We start from the raw sequence: 21,880 nt of genomic DNA on the forward strand, positions 1-21,880 counted from the left end.
CATTTCTGAGAATTTAGTGTCTACTATTTTTTAATAATAGTATAATCTCTTACAAAAATATATTTCCTTTGGGAAAATGAGATCCTTTATAATGTTCAAGTTCTACTAATATTTCATTAAAAAGTGAACCAATGAAAATCTACACTAACGACCTCTCCTGGCCTTTCTCTCGAGTGTGATAATGACACCTATGCAGTGTTTTCCAATAAACATGTTCATGAAATATTATCCTCGTTACCACACCGTTACTTCTAGCAATTTGTTATTGAAACAGGATATAACAACAAACTGATTTACAGGCAATTTAACCAGCCCCAGACATTGTAATTACATACGTTTATGTAGCGCAAGACAATAATTTATGAACGATAATGGCAACATTTATCTACAATTAGGTAATATAAACTCACATTGTGTTTAATAAATTGATTGCGTAGTGAAATGACCGTATGAACGATAAGTTTATTGAATTGTTTTCGACTAGAGAGTTATCAGCGGAAACGATAAAAACTTTAAAGTGGTAATTTTGAAAGTGTTCTTATCGTACATGTTCGGAATTTTCTCGATAGTAAACTTTGAAGTCGTGATCGTTATTACTGAACCGAGAATTTAATATTTTATAAATATAAACTCATTATATTAGTTGAGGTCAACGAGGTTGATACAAACAGAATAAATACAGGGCGATTCTCGACAAGAGCTAGTTAACACGAATTTCAAAAACTATAGTGATTTTGAAGATTTAAATTTAAAACAAGAAGTAATTCATAGATAAATATTCGACTTTAAGCTCAAAATTTAATATCTAAATTACGAGATTAAAAAGTCTAAATTTCTGTAAAATCCTACTGCGGGTAGATTTTTTTAACCTCCCCATTACCAAGTTATTCAAAAATGAAATTACAGGAATAGAAAGTATTTTTGAATGATTTTTAGGATGCTTTTTTATAAAATTTAATATAAACTTCTTTTCGGGATATCTCTCACAAATTAATATTGAAATATCCCGGATATGTCATACAAAAAGTATATAGATTTCTATTGGAGAGAAATGGCAATTTCTCCCTCATTGAATAACTCACTATATCGACCGTATTAAAGTTAAGATAATGTTTTATTGTGAATAAACCCGAAACTCACTAGTCATCACAATGCTTGCAACTTAATGCATGAAAGTTCATTCATAATGTAAAACTGTTCTCAGTTCTCAGATTCAATATGCTCAAAAAAATCTACCAAATATCTAGCACAAAACCTAACCAAACTATAAGTTGAAAACTGAATGTACATCACATATACTTGCATAACCATTGTCAATTATCTAAAAGTATGTTTTAAATATTTACTGACAGTACTAACATGAGTCCATTTAAATAAGCCTAGTAACATTCACAAAAAAGACCAAGACCGAGGAAGTAGTATTTGTAAAGCTCGAAAGAGAGGAGATACTATTGATTGAAGTTAAATATCTGAAAGTGATACCAGATTCCGGAAATTCACTTACAGATTAATATATCCTCAGGTCAAACAATCAGAAATCAAGAAATGGGTAACGCTAACATATCTTGGAAAAAGAACAGAAATAATTCCAGGTTTCTTCAGAAAAAACAATGTGGAAGTAGCATGCCAGGTTATCTCATTCCCTTTTCAATGCCAAAGATAAGGTCGACAAGTTGGAAAAATCTGGAGTCTATAAGCTTAAGTGTCCGGAGTGTAATTGTGTTAATGCGGCCGAAATTTCTAAAAACGGTATGCTGAACATGAAAGGTCCTTCAGACTGAGAAAAAATGATTCGACGTTTTCAAACCATTCCTTGGCATGCAACCACAAGTTTCCGAATCTAAACGATACGGAAATTCTGCACTATGCAAGAAAGGGTTGCGAACTCAATTATTTAGAATCCTTGTAAATTTACAAGCATAAACATTGCGGGTGCAACCTGTTAAATGATCAAATCGATTTAATCTTATCTTCGATTTTTAAATTGGCACATCCACATTGTGAACTGTAAATTCAGGTACTCAATCAAGTACAAGGTACTCGATCAAGTACCTGAATGGTATGTATTGGCGAATGTAATGAATCATTGTTAGTTTATTGTATAAGTTTGAGAATGTCCATATAGGACGAATTTTGTTTGATGCCAGTAAGGTCCAGGAATACTTTTACGAGTAGATTGAGTCTTGAGACAGCTTTCTAGTGAAGGATTGCGAATGTTTTGTGGGCTATGGTTCGAAAAACACCAGACATGCCTCGTTCTGAGGTCAATGTCAATCTTGGGAAGCTTGATTCATCTTTGATATACATGGATTTAGTCTTCTATCGATTCCAGCAATGCATGCCTAGCATAAATGATGTGACGTATGACAGCGCTGTCTGTTGTTGGATCGCCAATGCTTTGTTTTTCAGGATCCGGCTGTGAATATGCATCTTTGATATGGTAACGACCATTATCAATAACCTAGGCAGGGTGGACCAGCTCAGACTAGAGCAACAACGAATCTGAAAAACAGATATTTCGAAATATGTCGGGAACCAACATCAAATACACACAACATCACTGGTTGACTCAATACTTTTGAAAGTGTCAGTGTTTTTCAGAGACTTGGGAAAGAAATGTCTCCCACGTATAAAAATGTACGAATATTTCTCCAAGTGGTGCCTTTTTGTTGCTTATCATGATATGAAAAACAAATGTATCACTCGGTCTTGCTCTCGAATTCTTCCATCTATCGAAAGTTATCAATAAAAACCAATTTTCCAATAGGATATAGCACTCTCTCCGACCAACAATATTGGGTTTTGTTTGTTTTCGAGGTGTATAAATCATCGACAACCACCGAAGCGATTGAATACATTTATTTATCAATCTGTCGAGCGGACGGTTAGCCCATCAATTCGAGTGCAGAGATATTTAATGAAACCGCAACAAAACCCGATAATTATCCGGAACGCGGTGGCGAATGTTCGTGCAAAATGAAATGGAAGAACGCGATCAGTGACTGCAGTAAACATCCATTACAAAAAGTTGCCCCGATAGAATCTACTCGAATTATTTCCTTCGCTACCGGTTATTACGGTTTTTTGCGCAGCTGATGTTCCGCCATCACGCGACTTCACGTTTAGCCTTATCATATTATACGTTTCGGAATGGTGGTTATTGGAAAAATACACGATGGGAATGTCTGCCGATCGGAGGAGTTGGTCCAATAAACGGAAGTTCTCTTAAACGGCTCCGATTTTGTTGATTTCTTTTTTCAAATTATTTTTTCATATTACTTGAAATCAAAAATCTTTTGAAGTAGGGACTAAATTATTCATATCGTTTAAACAAAATGTATGATAATTATATGAAAAATTCAGTTTCCATGACGATTTCGCGAAAATTCTTCATATACCTACATATTAATCAGTAAAACAACAGTATAGTGATATTCACTTACCTTATAACTGTGGCATAAAAGTTAAATTTGTTTTTATGTATATGATATTAACAAGAGTTTATATTGCCAATAGCAAAAGACAGGTTTTGCAATAAAGATCCCACCTTACGACGAAATAAATCATCAGCCTGGAAAATTTTGATCTTGAATAACTTTTTCATTTTTAGACTAATTTTGATATTGTTTTGAATAAATGGGAGGAAATTTTGTCCCAGATTAATTCACATCAACCAGAGTTTCTAATAAGGCCCGATTTATACACATTATACGAGGGAAAACAAAGTTATGTTTCTATCTGGCACTCAAGTCCGTACTGTATGCAAGCTTGGTTCATTCTTCATGCATTGTTTCTCAATTCATCTTGATATCGAAATTCGTTTCAACCACTCCTTTGAGAGAGCAATACAAAATTAATTTTTGTTTGTAGGTTGTTTTTCGCGACTTCTCACATGTCTATCTAGATAGCTCCAGTCATGCTCAATAGGATTAGCATTTGGGAAGCATGCTTGATCATTGCATAAGACACATACATGAATTATAAATTTTAAAAGAATCGTTATATCAAAATGAATGAAACATAGATTGGGAAATGAAATAAAATATAACTTTGTATTCTCTCGTATAATGTGTAAGAATGGGGCCTCATCAGGAAATCTGTTTGATGTGAATTGATCTGGAACAAACTCCCTTTAATTAATTGAAAAAATTCATCAAAATCTGGTTGAAAATTATAAAGTTTTCGAAATAAAAGTTTGTAACATTTTAGGGTTGCCATTTTTTATGCACCTGAGTGTTTATGAGAAAATATTCTACCATCCTTAGCATTATAAGGAATTTTGTATATAAAAGGAAATATATTACAAATTTTTTTAAATATGAATTTTTATTCAACGCGAAGTCAACGTAAGGAAAAAAAAGTTTTCTAAAAGAACTGATCGGCAGATCTTTGAAGTTGTCTGGAATTGAATTAAAATAGTTGTGATACTGTAAAATAAGCTTATAACTATCTTGTTACCGAGAGTTGTGAAACTTGGATATTGATAACTTTTCTCTGAGCTTGAAATTTCCTTTGAATGTTGTTTTACTCGTAAGTAAGTTTCTTAGTCTTGAGCAGTTTACAGCTAGGCTATAGTCCTCTCGGACATACTCAACCAGCCCTTAAGTGGAATGTGCGAAGGGAACGTTTGCGTTATAATAAGGTTCACGCAAGAGTTCTAAATATGTAATTGAGGTATCAATTGTATTGTTACAGTGTATTGTGTCAAAAACTTGAAATAACTATGATACAAGCGGAAAGTGTTTTCAGAGATCAACCGAATTGACAACTGCATCCTTGATGATGAAACCAATAGGTCTCGACATAGATTGCAAACAAAGGCACAGCATGGTTCCCTACTTCTCTGGTCTATGAAATTGAATATGTGAAACATGTTCTTAATAGCGAGTTTTTACAGTCCGCCTAATTTGACCAATATAACTTTTTAACGCAATCCTATTATTTCGTAGTCTTCCCGATGCCGATGGATTTTGGAGCTCCAGGTTATTTGTAAGATCTAGTTTTTAGTCATCTCCTGATGATGCTAACTTGGTTAGCGAAACACGCGTTGAATGACAGTAATTTAAACTGGTGTAGAGTGTTTTCAATAAATTCATTCTGAACCAAAGGGTCCAGTTCTACCTATCAAATTGGGTTTCTGCTAGTGAAATGAGGAATACTCGTGTATGTATAGCGACAAAGAATCTACCCCCCCAATACGTCCACTGTTTTCATTTTTATAAAAGACGATGGGTGAAAATCTCCTCATAGAAAATAAATTTACAACTTTAGATTATCTGCTGATATGGTTAGTGAAATGCTAGTGGGGAAAAATGCTACAATTGTGATATGGAGAAGAGTAATTTCATTGGATAATTAACAGCATATATATGTTTGTGGTTTTTCAAGAAGGTGAAGTGAATGGGAAAAAATATTTCACAATCTTCTTTAAAAAATCTGTCCAGCAACAACTTGAATAACTCTCTAATAGTAATAACCATACTACAAATACCGAAACAAATTGAGATATTTAAAAATGACAAGAAACGAAACAAAAAAATTTTCAATCAAATGGCATTCTCTTCCTGAACGGAAGAAAGTTCAATCAATAGGTTAAAAAATATCCTTCCTAAAGGCACCATTGTATGCATATCAAAAACGTTTCAATACCAATTGAATATTCAATTACAAAGTTTGCTTGAATGTTTCCATCTCGCAGACTCATGCTGCGTTCTATCATAAATATCTCCAGACACAGGTGTGACAACGTGAATTAATTGAAAAAAACTTGTATAATTCAATTCGTTTTCCCGTTTGACAGGCAACTGGTTATTAGATTACGACACGTGTTTTTTTCTCACTGAAATTAATTCGAAACTGAAGTATTTGATTTATACACCGATTAAACGTTCGATATCGGGAGTAACGAGGCTTGCTGCGATTTTTTTGTGTGAATCAATTGATTGCACACACCTGTATGGTGACAAGTAGCTACTGCGAGTTGCGGGGTGTGAAAACTTAACACAGCGATATGGTTGACTAATAAGAAAACGGCATTAGTGATGCTGACGATGCTACTGATATTGCTTACGAGGTATAGCTAGAAAATAACGGGGCTACTTTCACTTTGAGACAAACTATGCGAGTCTCAAGGTCAAATAAGATGAGTCAGCGCAGAAACGTAAAATCATTCTGTGTTGAAAGACTGCCCACTCTTTTTAAGTCATATTTCGCCAACGTACTATTGACATCATCGGTTTGTCTGACAGCTATTTTCTGGGGAGGTACAATTTGGTTTTAAATGCGCATCAAAATCTCTTCTTAATTGGCGCGTACTATAAGTTGTTCACGTTAAGAAGAGAATGACGTCACAAGATGATAAGTTACGGCGTTGCCAACATGTGCACTATTTTGAACTTTCAAATTTGTTTGTACTGTTGATATGTTTTATTCCTATTATCCTTACTTACTTTTAGTATTTGTTGGGACTATTTCTACAATGCTTTAGGCATATTGAATATACACAGATCTTATCAAAAGAAATGATTAGTTCTGAAAAGAAAAGAAAGACTGACAGTTTTCGAGTTTTTTTCGATTCGACAACGTCTGAAATTTTACTATCAGTTGAGCAACTTAAAAAATGAAATGTCACTAGTTTCATTGCTGTTGAAAGCATTTCAGTGGGAATTTTAACACTGTTATGTTGGATATACAAAATTACCAAAAATGACGTCATTCTCTTCTTAACGTGAACAGCCTACACCATATTGCCGAGTTACTCACCTTCACACTCCATCCGGTTGGACAAAACAACTTGGTCATTAGGAAATAGGGCTCAGCTCACAATCAAGCCGACGGGTCTTGAGCTGAGCCAATCTTTTGAGACAACTTTTTGAACCATGAGAGGGTCCAATTAGAGGTCTCTAGCTTCCTTTCAAACTCCTTGTTGGTTGATTTTTGCCACACCCCGACATACATAGATACCGAAAGTTTCAAAGTTGTTAATCATCTCGTGGAGAAAAAATAATATACAGAATGATCAAAGCAGTATCAAAAAATGTAATGTATTTTGAAAACTTGTCCCATTTTTGCGAATTTCGCAGTTGAAAAGGTTCGCAATTGCTCAGAAGAAAATCGCTTAAATCTCAATGTTACCATAGTCAAATCATGCCAAAATTCTCAAAAGAAACAATGGGAGGTTTAGCCCACTGGTCCCCTTTGGGATAGAATCTCGAAAACCCTCAATCAAAGTATAGTTTTGTATTTAGCAAAGGGGCTCAGTATCAAGTCATCGTTTTTAACGTTAAGAATGACGAAGAAGCCATATGAAGGTTCAGTCCCTTTGTTTGCTCTCTTGAAAGTAAACTTTGGAAAAACCCAATTTGCTAATATTTTTCTATTTTTTCTTTTTTTTTTCAAGAACAAAACACAAGAATTGCAGGATTATATTGGATTTGAATCGCTGGAGATCAAATCCATTTGTAAAAACGTTCTCCGGAAGTTTATTCCACATAAACGCAGTTCTCCAAATTAAAGTGTTCTTGAACAGTAAAGTTCGAGGTGTACTGAGTAGAACCTCAAAACGACGAGCAGCCACAGTCCGTCGCGTATTTCTGATATGAACCGCTCTTGATGGAATCAAATGTACCAAATCACTCGATTTGTGCCATGATTGTGCCAAGACATATTGGTGTCCATTTTTATCCCCAACAAACTTATCAAAGCAGAAAGCGGAAATATCTGTCGTGACATTATTATATCCGGTTCGAATACCTTTATCTTTTTGAAAAAAACCGATGCCTGGGTTTTTGTGGCATTGAATTCAACGTGAATTCACCCCAATTCGAAATCACTTCTAGATCCTAATTAAGATTAAAAACCTCATGCTTGCCGGTGCCTCCGTAGCCAATGTGCTGGAATCCAAATGGAATAACCAGACAAATGTGCTGTCGTCAGCAAAGCAATATATTGAATTCTTGTTTTTTTTTTTCAATAAGTTGTTGATATACAATGACAAGAGGTTTGGAAAAGGATGAATGATGAAAGTTCAGCTCGGCTCGAGCTCGACCTCTCACGACAAGCGTATGTGGAAGACTTTCGTCTCAAGATCATAGTTTTGAAGGCACCTCATATATTACGTGTGTTTCACTATATTTTGTTGGTGTTTCAGAGGATGCACAAACTTTTACCAGGAATAACGTTTTATCAAAAAAGCTTCCCATTTAGTGCAAACTTTGGGCCCACACTGTATAACCGTTCACTTCATACATGCTGAGTCACACAAAAAAACTCATCCAAAAGAGCTCGTCCTATTATCAACCTTCACGCACCATCAGCCTTCTGTTTCTGTTCAGCGATTTTCCACGATGTTTGATTTCGAAATTACCAAACCGCAAACGACCGCAGACATTACCGATATCTGTTCGAGGATAATAAACTTTTATTGCGTACAATAATCGTATCAGATTTCGGTGTGAATAATAGCGAACCTTGACGGTCCTTGGTGTTTTCTTCTGCACAAAGTCACGGTTGAGCAGGAGTTGAACGTGAACACCTGGAGTTGAAGTTCAGTGAGTTCCGTTTTTGTCGCTTGTAGTATATGATTAAAATCACAGGTGAATTAGGAGTCTCTTTCAATACAGATTATAATAATATTTGTAGACAAAAAACAATTATACAGTACGAAACTATACAGGCTGATTCACGCTGGATGGCACATTGGACGTTTCTGGTGAACCAGAAAACGGATCACTTTTAAAATTTAATAGAGAGCATATTCGGACATTCTCTACTCAACTGAAATATTTTTGACAATACGGTGTTGCCACTTCCATTAGAAAGTAGTAGGAACTTTGATTTTTCAAATGGAACACCCTGTATATAATATTATTTTTGGAAGCTACAACAATTACTCAACAACTTTATATAATATTTCCCCAAACCTATCTGTTGCCGTTTTCCAAATCAGAATATTTCGAAAGTAATATTATTTCTCTGGATTTTGAATCTACAGGAATGAAAATATCTCAGAAAAGTGATGCTTGCTGATCATTACAGGAAAAAATTTCGACATTTGCCTCCTTTGGCATAACTGCATATGTTAATGCATCTCAATAGTGCCAGATATTTTTAGATGTGATTAAAACAATGATATACGTGTTTTTATTCTTTTGATAAATACATTATGCTCAATGAATGCAGCCAGCTTAACATGCTAAAATCGTTTAAAAGTGCTTTGTATGAATAAAAATTAATATCTCTTTATACTACCTTCTCTGCATTGTATAATATAATTAGCTCAGAATATGAAACACCTACATAAAAAACAATAGTAAGCCACCTAAATGGCAAAAAACAGAAAAACCTACAAATTTATCAATTATCAGCAAGGATAGTTTTTCAAATTTGACACAATCCTGATATGTTAACGAACGTCAACATAACTTACCAAGTTACGCTTATTCCAACTTCGAAGTGGCAACAATCCCTAAAAATTTTGAAATAAAATAGAGAGCTTGTAATACCTACTTCATTTGAAATGTGTTTCTAATTTATGTTTATGGAATTTATTGGAATAGGGGGCCTCTTTTGTCAGCCAATTTATTAATGAAACAGTTTCTTGTATGCTGGTGAAACTTCTTTCAGGATAGTCAATATTGTTTAGTCAACGTTATCAAGACTTCAACATCTGGTTCAATGATTACCTTCAATTCATGAATGAGTCAATATCTGTAATTATTCGTTTCCAACTGTCTCCAAACTTATTAACTGAAACTAGTAACGAGTCCCTAAAACAAGAGCAATCTACTAGATGTCTAGGAATGAACTATTCTGAAAACTTTTGTAAGAAAATACAATATCAGTTACGTGGTACGCTTGAAATATCTTATCTATAATCATCTATTATCATGCCCAAATATAGTCTGTCATAAATATTTTCGAAAAAGAAAAATTCGAAGCATTGTCAGAATTAACAAAGGAAACAGCTTGGGAACCATTTTGAAGAAATATTAAAAATGCTGGATATTCTAACTGTAGCCTCAATCTACATTTACCAATTATAACTATATTGAAACAAATCCACAACTACAACCTCATTTACGACACTGAATATGAGCAATTATGTTATTAGATTAAGTCAATCAAGATAATCAATAAACTGCCCGAAAGCATTGAAAATCTCAAATTACTAGATTTAAAAAACTAATCTGTTAAAATCTACTGAATGTAGTTGAATGACTCTATTCAATAGTTGAATGACTCTATTCAACTGTTAAGTCGTGTTTCTGAAAAATATTTGGACGACCCTATACTGAAAATTGCATTGTTACATACTTGAATGAACAATAATACATTTTAGAGAAGGCAAAATCTGAGCCGATAGGTCGTGATCGAAGGAAATTATAGTATCAAACGTTTCGTCTGCTACTGCGGCAAGCATCATCAATGGTATGTGCATTGGTTGCAAAGACGAAAGTTGTAACTCGAAGTCTCAGCTGAGCCCAGATTTTGTTTTCTCTAGTCGTGAATTCGACCGTGAAATACTATGTTTTTATAATACTATTATTGTTCACTTTCTTAAATTTCACTGCCATCATACTTTGTATGGTGTTTAAGAAACAAAAACAACTCTAATCAAGGTTCAAAAAGTGTTATGAACGAAGTGAAACGAACATTTCACAAGGGAATCAGGAATTTTCACACCCAAGTAGGCAAAATAGCAGTTCAAAGATTGTATTGCACCATGTTTGTATTGTTCATTTAGAAAAACTTGACCTCGTTGAAACTGCGACTTGATTGTAAAATAATCAAAATTAATATCAGTCCTGAATTTCTATTATTCCAGGTAATGTTATATCGATTCAAATTATAGTTATTCGAAATCGATACACAATTAGCTGATATTTCATTATTCAGTTCGCAATGAAATGCACCAACAAAATCAATACCTAACTCGAAAACAAATAATTTATGCAATTAACTACATATTTGCAATTATTACCGATTATGTTTTACTCTATGCGTTTTCCAGAGGGATTAACATTAACGAACGGTTTATCAATTACCAATAATGTACTTATATTCGTACATAATACCCTGTGAATATTTATATTGTACGGAATACAATTCCTCTGTTTAATGTGGCCCTCATCATATTCCACGTCATGGAGTTGAATTATATCGGGAAATCAAAAAATGTATTGTTATTATTGGTATGTCAGAATACGTACCTTAATTTTTTTATTCAGGGGGTGTAGCCTTTCCGAAATTACACCATATAAGTAGAACAATATGTAGTGATTTCGTTGAGCAAAAAATGCTTTGCTCTTCTTTTGATACCTTTTGATACCAATGTTTTCTAACAATTCAATAACAATTTTATGGATTTTTTATATTTTCTGGTGTTATTGCCTCATTTGGACGTTCTGCATCATCGGTGTCTCTACGACCACTCAACTGAAACGAAAGTTACAAGTTTCCAACCCAACGGTATCGAAACTACACACATCGGAAAAGTCTAGGGATATTTTTATAACATACTAAATATCATAAAAATAAATGCATGAGGTCGTTTAATTTCGATTAAATTGGTACACTCGACCACCCTATATGGGTTGAACAAAACCTGCAAAAACGGTAACTAATCTTTTATCAAGTTTTTTACAAACTGTAGGTTTTCGGCTAAAATGAATAATCTGAAAGTGTCGAGTTTGTACATTCTATGCAGTTCTTGCTCAGCAATTAAACTGGAAATATTGTGCTTTAATATGGAACGCCATCACTTACCATTGGCTGAGATGAATAGAGCTGTAGGGCTTCTTTAAGGTGGCATGCGACAAAATGATGTAGCTCTTCGTTTGGGGGTCTCCCAAAGTGTTATCAGTCGATTGTGGCGGCGTTTCCGTGAAACTGGCAGTCCAGCCGAACAACATCCAGGGCGAAGACGCGCTACAACTGCAGTTCAAGGCCGATTTTTGGTCTTAACCGCAAGAAGACAACTGACAATCACAGCACCTGAGTTGGTTAACGTGTTGCAGCAGACGCACCAGGTAACCATTGGTCGTGATACTGTCAGAAATCGACTGCATGAAGCAGATCTCCACAACAGAAGGCCACTTAGATGTCCACCTTTGTCGAGAGGCAATCACGGTAGAAGATTAGAGTGGTGTCAAGAACATCAAAACTGGGATGCAAATGATTGGGCCACAGTTTTGTTTACAGACGAATCGAAACCAAAGAAAAGTCGAAGTATTTTCCTAGGATTTGGCTAAGGTATGTGGATGATATTTTCGCAATGTTCGATACCAAAAAATTGAATATTGAGGACTTTGTTTCCATTTTAAATAATAGATGTCCATCAATAAAATTCACATATGAGTTAGAAAATAAGGGACAACTACCATTTCTTGACGTTTTGGTAATGAGGAGCCAATATGGAGGGTTACAATACGATATATTTAGAAAAGAAACAAGCACATACAGGTATATTCCTGACAGTTCACATCACTATGAATTGCACAAACGTGCTGGGTTGAATTTTTAGGGCATCGTCATTTGACTTCCCTCTAACACATAATAGGTTCACAAAAGAAAGACGTACAATACAGGAAATAGCAGCCACTAACAGTTTCTCGAAGGGTATTATTGTAGATGACATAATAAGGAAGAAGTTTAGGTTAAGAATGAACGAAATCTCGACTTTCAGAAAGGACAAAAACCAAGATAAATACATCTTAGTTCCATACCACCAATATACGAAGATCTTTGGAAAGATTTTCAACGAACTAGGTATGAAGGTGGTTTTTAAAAACAAGTCATACAATGCAGAGCCTTTTGGGAAGTCCAAAAGACAAAGTCGAGAATTCGGAAAAGTCTGGAATTTACGAAATTGAATGTAAGGACTGCGATGCAAAATATTATGGACAGACAAAAAAATATATTAAAGTAAGATATAAGGAACACATAGCACACTTGAAATATGGAAGACCTGAAAAATCAGCAGTCGCCTATCATATTTTGCAACAAAACTATTCCATAGACTTCAGTTCTTCAAGATTAGTTAGACAAATTAACAACAACAGGCAACTAGATGCTTATGAGAGAGTAGAAATAAGTAAATACAATAATATTATGAATAACGATGACGGACCTATACCCCAGAGCGTACTATATAGCTTGTTAAAATAATATTGTTGGGTTTACTGATTACTACATAGGGACACATTGCAAAAATAAATTTAGAGAGGCAATATTGTGAAATTAATTTTTATATACCTAAAAATTGTTTTATATACAGCTATAACAGTTAAACATATGTATTATTATATGATGATGTTGATAAATGATTTTTAATTGATTTGGGTTTTGCAAAATATATTTTTTTTTGATTATTTTTATTATTATAATTATTATTTTTAATGAAAATTTTAATCGGCTAGACTCTTACGTTGAGTTTAAATCCTATACCTCAGTGTATAGAGATTTTTCTCAACCTCTCAGGTGGATTCAGGCAAAAACACAACAATTACTTACCAAACTTTGATTTTTCTAGTAGATTTCACCTGTGGAAAAATTTGGAAAAAGACACAATTGTTCTTAGTAAATATAGAAATAGAACAGTTTTAATTGTAAAAGTAAAAATATGTTTGATTCAGAAATATATAAATTTATCAATTGCCAAAAGAGAAAATTCCTTAATTCTAAGAAAGTCCTAATCTTCACCGAACAGCGAACTATTCAATATAGAAACACCGAACAAATGTGGTAATATTCAGTTTATGAATTGCAGGTCACTGTAATTCGGCAGATTTTTTCACTGAATTTATTATTACTAATCAGTATTCACTACTATTCTGTTTAATTCTTAATTCATATACTATATAATTCAAATTTTACGGAGAGAAAAATTTAGCGTGGCGTCTCTTTCTTCGCCTCAAGAAGAATCCCGTTGTTGATAAAAAAATTGAAAATCTATCTCGTTCCCCTAGTTACCATCTATCAATTTTCACATATACAAATTTTCAACTTCTTTATCAGAAAAATTATCTATTCTACTAATTCAACATTGGCTCTTAAATTTAGATACATTTTCATTTTATAGTTTCGTACAAAAATAGTTAACCTCACTTTTATGTAAATATAAATATTTTTCATAAGCATCACTTCATGTCAGTTTAAGGAAGTTATTCACAATAATAAATTTAAAATTTTACATCATTCCTGAATAATAACAATTAGTTTATCATGCCATTTTCGTTTTTTCATCACAGATGTTAATTTAATTTTATCTGACATTTCTTTCTAACCTATATCGGTTATCAGTTTTTTGTATTTTGATGTGTTTCAATCTGGGTTTCAATGTATGTACAGGGTGTCCTTGCTGTATTTTTGTATCTGAATTCCTTCGTGATGTTTTTAAAATTCCCATACACTTTTGTATTTCGAGTCTTTTCATAACAGTATATTGTAAAATAATAGATAAGGCAAAATTGTAACATTAATTTAGGTTGGTATACCTGTATGGGTGGTACACCTGGATGGTTTACCTGTATGGGATATCTATATAGCATAAATAGCGTTAGCTTCGCGTTAGTTTCTAGTTTAATCTTCCTCTTTGAAGATGATCACTTGGTGATCGAAACACGTGTCGAGGTGTTAAAAATAACGATTTGGTGTTGGGAGAAAACTCCAGTAATACACGTTAAATTGTTGTTTCTGATGTAGCGGAGTCCTTATAACAATTTTCAAGTCATTGCTGCGCTTGAACGGTATTTTTTCCCATCAAGAAGCAGTATAAAATTAAAACACGAAATTGTTTTTAATCCATTGTTTTGAGAATAATGAAAGTAATGTGACTCTTAACACAACAAACTTATCAGTACAATATCATGAAATTTTAATGGCTTCCTTCTGAAGGTTAGTACTAACTGAAAAAGCGGTTAATGCAATAAGACCACCATTAGTGGCTTATTTTTAAAGTTATCGAAACTATAAATAGAAATTACAGTGTTTGAGTTTGTGAATTTTAGTGGTTTTATTGAACATTTAGATATAGCCAGTAGCAATTTTCAGATAAAATATATAGAACGGTTTTTATTAAACATATCCATACATTTGAGAAAATATTAATCCGTTGTTAATCCATTGTAATCCATTGTAAAGAGTATAGTTGATTTATGTTTTTCTGATGCAGAACATTTGGGATATCCAGTGGGTTTTCGTCATTTTTTACCTCGAACCAAACCAGAAAATAATTTATTATTATTACCGACAGTCGCCACCAGAGTTCTAAAAAACAAATATTTCAGAACAAACATAATTCTTTCGCAGAATACAAAAAAATATCACAATTCCGACTTAATTATTATTGCCAACATATGCGCGGCACAAAATTGCAAGAAAAACATTCAGTCTCACTGGATGCCGTAAAAGTAAAAATTCGATTAAATCGGCAAAAGGTGACATGTACATTCATCACAGCCTGGTCCCATTTGTGCCGTTAATGGCTGTTTATGTGGCAAGACATGGAGAAACCGACGATTTCAGTTTTCAAATTCAGAGAAACACAACTAGCATACTGATGAACTTGTATATATATATATACGTGTCCGGCTTTATCTTTTACGGCTCTTTCGCCATTGTAAAAACCTGTCGGGAATTCTTGCAAACACCGAAATGAATAGCTGGAAATTAAAATATGGTAAAAAGAGCCTTGAAGAACGTGAAAACACGAAATTGCGAGGCATGAAGCGGTGGAAATAATTGTCGTGGGAATATCTAATAAGGCAGCTGCTTTCACATATAAAAATTAACCTGTGCTTGGTGGAACAACTCCATTCTGTCAACTGTACAAATGATTTCAGTTTTTTAGAATAAAAAGCTTTTTGGCTTTCTACATCTTCAAACAACAAACGCTGGAAACTTCTGAAGAAAGAAAGAACACAATTACCGTCAAAGTAAAGACTTGAAAACTTTGAGAAACGTACGGCTCAATAATGAATGTTTGAAGTGAAATGGATGGGATAAAGTTATTTTTCATGCAAATCAATGTTTGCAATGTTTTGTAAAGGAGAATGCTCCAAGCAGCTTTATAGTACCAGAACTGTGTGTCACTGTCATTTGAATCATTATTTGCAGAGACTTGAACTGCCGGAAAACAGTGAGTGTCTGTCGCCTCTGTTTGGAAAATGATGAAACATCAGAGCACATACTTTGTGCCTGCCCCACTGGGAACCGAATCAGGTTTTTAGAGTTCGGCAGAGCCGATCTGAAAGACCACTCACCATACAAACTTCGTTAGGAAACTGAGTTTATTTGGTCGAGTGTGAATAGGTGTGAGCCACAATGAAGCCTTGCGGGTTACGGTGAGGGGTCGATTGGACCCTCTCACTTTGGACCTAACCTAACATAAATCAAACTTCATGTGAGAGTGGTTGTTTAGAAAGGACTTTTTTCTAGTTTGTATCTGAAAGCCACAATCTGTGCATGATTCACAAATTTTTTGTATAAAGTATATTTCACGTGTAATTTCTTCCTAATTTTTTCGGGAGTTTTTCACATTTCTTGCATTAAAGCGCTCTTTTTTTCAAACTCACAGTTTTGAAAATGTTTTTCGAATTCATATTTAGGATTGAAGAAGGGTTTAAATTCTTAACCTGTTATGAACGGTAGGTTGAAAACCAAAAAGCTCAGCTTCCCTCAGTAAAAAATTTTCTAGGATGACATCTAAACTCCTTATCAGAAAAGCGTGACTGAGATCTTTTTAATATCAAATTGAAATTTCGACAAATTATAGAGAAACGTCCTCTTCAGAATTATAAAAATGCATTTTAAAGTGCAGAATAGTTTCCATAGTCTATGTTACCTGAAGAAATACATGTTGGTAATAGTGTTTTCATCAAGGGTAGGCCAATTCGAATATTTCAATTTTCAATGTCATTTATTTCCTTGGTTCAAAAAAAATGGGAAAATCGGAAAATCAGCAGAAAACAAATTATTAGTGACATAATCCCAAAGAAATGTCATAATCATGCGAGCAAATCAGATAGCTGTGGAAAAATATCAATTTAATTAAAAACGATCCATTAATTACTATATGAGAACTAGCAACGCGACCAGTCTCCGCAAGGGTGCAAAACTGATATCCCTGCATTTTAAATCAGTTATCTCTTCGAATATAGTAATTTCAATTGATCTATATTAAATGCACAATGTATGTAAGTTACTTGATTGGATAAGGCGTAATGTTGTATTGCTTAAAATCGCTTCGTAAGTAAGCCATTATTTCTCGTAAAAAGTAAAGGATTAAAAATTTTTATTGTGGGTTATCCCCAAGAGATAGACATATACCATCGCGCACTTTTTCGTAGACTTTTTATGTACCACAGTGTACTGTAATACATATTTTTATCTATCTCGAAAAGTTCAGCCAGCGTTTGCAATGTTAGCGCACGTTAGAAACCTCTAAAATTATCAATGTTTCTCTTGATTCACCCTATCTATTTAAAAACCCGCATCAAAATTCGTTGCGTATTTTTGAAAATCTGAGCATACATTAGGAAAGACACCGGGAAGCGACTTGCCATGTAGTGATTATTAGCCTACAATGGATATACTGGAATATGAAAAGAATTCTTGAAGTTTATAAAAGCTTGATCACATCGGCTTTGAGCAGAAGTATGTTATTCTCTAACACTGCAGTATCTAAAATACGATCTATCAAAAAGTCACAATACTGGATTAATCCTTTCGACCAGTTGTGTTTGCTAATGATCCCCTGCGTATGAAAATAATGGCTAATAAAAAAGTTTGAAAATTTCAAATCAGTTCAAGTCAGATTTATTGTTTTATCGTTAAAAATATCGGCTCTAATGAACTATAATTTTGTTCCGAATATGGAATTTCTTGTCCAAACAACAATACCGTCGTGTACAATAATTCGGTGTATGAAGTATACCCGGTATATGAAGTGATATATCATCAACATATATAAGATGCATAATAGTGCTCCTTGTGATGCACTGTATGTAACCAAAGATTCCAAACAGTGGTTTTCAACACCAAACCGTTATTTTAACACCTCGACACGTGTTTTATCACCAAGTGATCATCTTCAAGAGGAAGATCAAACTGATCCTGCTCCTAGTAAACTTCCTTGTGTGGAAAACCCGGTTCAATGCCAAATTTTTCTGATATTATATTGTTAATAGATATACTGACCATATTTTCGTAAAGTTTATATGAATATAAGGCATATATGAAGTTGCAACAGTCGATGAAACAAATGGAAAAACACTCATTTATCCCGCTACAGGCCCTATATTTCAAAACACAACCAATTCCAATGATTCAAATAATCCGCAGAAGCCATTAAAGCATATATGTTGGATAAAAAGCCATTTCACGAACGATAACTAGTAGGCGGTGCTCGGCGGTATTTTTACCGATAAATCCCAACAACGTTCGTCGAAACGTTATTAAAATTGTTAATCATACAGTGTCGTTCAGAACAATATAGAGCTTTTCAATTACGATGCATTTGATATTCATTAATGCGGAATTAAAAAGTCGGCAAAGCGACCGGCCGTACAATCCGTTACGGCTTTATGAAAACAAATGAATGCGTCTGCTATTCTGTTGTTTTCGCGACACGATGACAAAACGCGAGGATTATAATTAAAACACCTTCGGGTTCGTTGCACAAAGAGTGGATGATCGTATTTTTGGGTCGATTATAACTGCCAAAAAATATAACAGCATTTTAAAAAACGGCGTAATATTTTAAAACTTTTGCCTGACCGAGTTTTATGATTAGCTGAAGAGTCATAAAATTTATTTCTTTCTCTACTGTTGGTAAAATAGTCAAAAAACAAACCTTATGAACGCAAGACGCGATGTGATACGGGATTACCAAAACCTTTAGATGTTCATCTAATAAAATCATTGGAAAAACAATATGGGACTGTTACAAAACCAATGGGATTCCTACAACTGAAATCATTAGGAAGAAATTGAATACTTCCGACCACAACGTGAACTGTTGTGACAAAACTAGGAAACTAGGATTTACATTTAAAATAATAAACAAACGACAAGCAGTTATGTAAAGCAGAAAAATAGTAGAATTGCGTAACAAATACTCACAACAAGTAACTAAATATAGACAAGAACAAAGGCAAATTTTCTATTTGGACGAAACTTGGTATGACACTCACGACAGTTACGAAAGGGTGGACTGATGGTTCGAGAATATGTACAGCTAACAGGTCTGCAAACAAATAATCGCGGCTAATCATTGTGCATTGCGGTGGAAGTGAACAGTGGGTTCTAAATATTTTGAATTTAGATGGAAAAATTTTGAGGACTGCAATAATGACTTTCATAAGAACATGGAAGCTAATATTTTTGAGGAATGGTTTGAAAACACATCATTCCCAAATTTGGATGCGTATAGTGTAATAGTTTTTGATAACGCTGACAGCTGAACAAAGTACCGAATAAAAATTCGAGGAAAGATGAAATACAAAGTTTTTCAATGGTTATCAATTTGTATTTCGAAGATTCCTATTCCAAAAACCAACCATTTGAAGTTTTACAGACAAAAACATTTGAAAAAGTGCATTCCCTTAAGAGTATTGCTGAAACGTATGGACACACCATACTGAGACTTCCACTCTATTTTTGTGTTTTCAATTCCATCCAGTTGTTTTTGGAGAAATCATCAGGCGTAAAAATTATTTTCCAAAATTTGATAAGACGGTGATAGAGCTAATTAAAGAAGAAGTATTTAATATTACCGAAGAAGACTGACAGAAAAGGATTAAAAATGTTATTTTAGTTGAAAAAAACAATATGGAGATTGGGCACTTCCATATATTAATGGAGGAAATAACTTCATTATTGATTTAAATGATGACAGTGATAGTGAAACAGATAATATGGAAGAGGAGTTATCAGAAGCTTTCGAAGCTTTCAAAATGTGAGAAACCAAGAAAAGTACTGTCAAAAATCATCAAAGGACAAAATATCCTTAGAATAGAACAGATTGACAAGTAGAGTTCTAATCTGATAAGCAGATTGTCAATAAACATGTTACTAATTGGAATATTCATTGTTCTAGTTGAAAAAAATTCTACTCACCATTACGTAATGCCTTTGGATTTCTATCTTCTCACTCGCCAGTTTTTCACATTCTAATTTTAAACTGAAACAAAAAAGAATAATGTTGTTGAAATATTTCAAACAATACGAATAATTTTAGGTTTTTTCGTAACTAAAAAATCATTTGGACTTTCAGTCTGAATGATTCAGACAGAGTAATGTTAACCTACTCTGTACTGAAGAGAGGCAAAACACCCGATTCCGATATTGTAATTGAAAGCCAGTTCCATAATCCTTTCGTCGATTATAATGATGCAATAATAACACATTGGCCTGAGTAAAAAGTGATAATGTATTTTCAATTGTATTCAACTAACATTAGCTACAATGAGGGATCAAGACAAAGAGGTCATTATCGTACCTGTTCAATAATGTATGCGAATGGTAAGTAGTAGTTTATATCCTGGAATATAGGACGATTAGAGGAAATAAATGGTTTTCTAATATGAAATAATGAAAGCCTTTCAATAATTGATGAAGTCTTTGTGTATATGTTTTATAATCTTCTATTCTGTTTGTGAATATTTTATCAGTTACAAATAGGCAATTTTTACTTTACTTGACTCTAAGTATTCTGGATTACTATTCATTCATTATGTATGATCTTTGAAAACAAATAAATGTTTATCTACGTTTATATGTTGCATACTTTTGTTTAGCAAATGCCCTGCAACTAATCCAAGCACCTAATCGTCTATTATCTTATAGGTTTGATAATTAATCCATTATGACCATCGTACGATAACTCTCGGCCATCGGTTGTTATATAACGATCATAGATGAAAAGATACAAATCATTATTAGTGCATCATTCAATCACGTTTCACCGAACAGATACATTATGAAAAAAACCTAAGAAACAGCTTATTAAATAATATATAATTTCACTAATCATATAATGCTGTAGCATTAGCATAACATTATACGAGTAGTTGGAGAAATGACAGGTTATTAAAATGATTGCTTCGAAAAGCAATCTAACGAAATACCCCGGAGGGGAATTTAATTTCGTATTTGAAATGCCACCTTGGGTTATCCCTTTTCAGGTAATACGTTCCACGACGAATATATCATTTTGAACGCTATAATTATCCAAAAAAAATATAGCAATTACGAGGTGTAGAAAATGATAATAATTTCGGTGAACAAATCGGCTGCGTTTTCTTTTGCGTATCGTAATTATATAGCATTACTGAAAATGCCGAAGATACTTCTTAAAAAATGTATAACATTTGTTATCCGTTCGAATATATACGATTTTTAAGGTTAATTGTTCATTGTTAAACATACAAAATTTATATTTGTTTCCTTGTATCCGGTTGGGCTTGAAAATATTCAATAATATGCTTGCTTGATATATTTGAGATCATAAAGTAATTATTTTTCACAAATTAACTCATGAATCTGAAAAGTGAATGCCCTACAAAGTTTCTTTGATTTCTCCTGATATTTGTTTCCTTCTTCCAAGACCGCATTTTGGAGAAATTATCCCCTGCCCCACTTAAAAATTATGTGAAACAATCCAGGACATTCAAGGATTCACTTAAAAAATACCCACAATCTCCAAACCTACGAACCAACATAAAAAATACTCCAATTACAACTTTCTAAGTAATCAAACAGTAACCCTACACCCACAAATCAACAAAAAAAACCCACTCAACTATCTTGCAATGTTCAAACTCTAAATCTACATGTGTCCGACTCAGTAAACCCATAAATTAAAACTTTTATTTTTCCA

At 33.7% G+C, this 21,880-nt stretch overlaps 1 protein-coding gene across 4 annotated transcripts in view; it reads right to left on the minus strand.

Annotated features, from left to right (window-relative positions):
* The window catches only part of LOC111501902 (transducin-like enhancer protein 4), a 361,306-nt gene that overhangs the window by 225,208 nt on the left and 114,218 nt on the right, over positions 1-21,880 (minus strand). For all 4 annotated transcript variants that reach the window (XM_074183014.1, XM_074183015.1, XM_074183013.1 and 1 more), the window contains exon 3: positions 20,119-20,182. In XM_074183014.1, the coding sequence (XP_074039115.1) occupies positions 20,119-20,182 (64 nt within the window). The remainder of the gene's footprint in view (positions 1-20,118; positions 20,183-21,880) is intronic.

The sequence above is a fragment of the Leptinotarsa decemlineata genome, unplaced genomic scaffold (genome assembly GCF_025532065.1).
Source record: "Leptinotarsa decemlineata unplaced genomic scaffold, Ldec_3_MD MMD2_tig00026330_RagTag_RagTag, whole genome shotgun sequence".
NCBI lineage: Eukaryota > Metazoa > Arthropoda > Insecta > Coleoptera > Chrysomelidae > Leptinotarsa > Leptinotarsa decemlineata.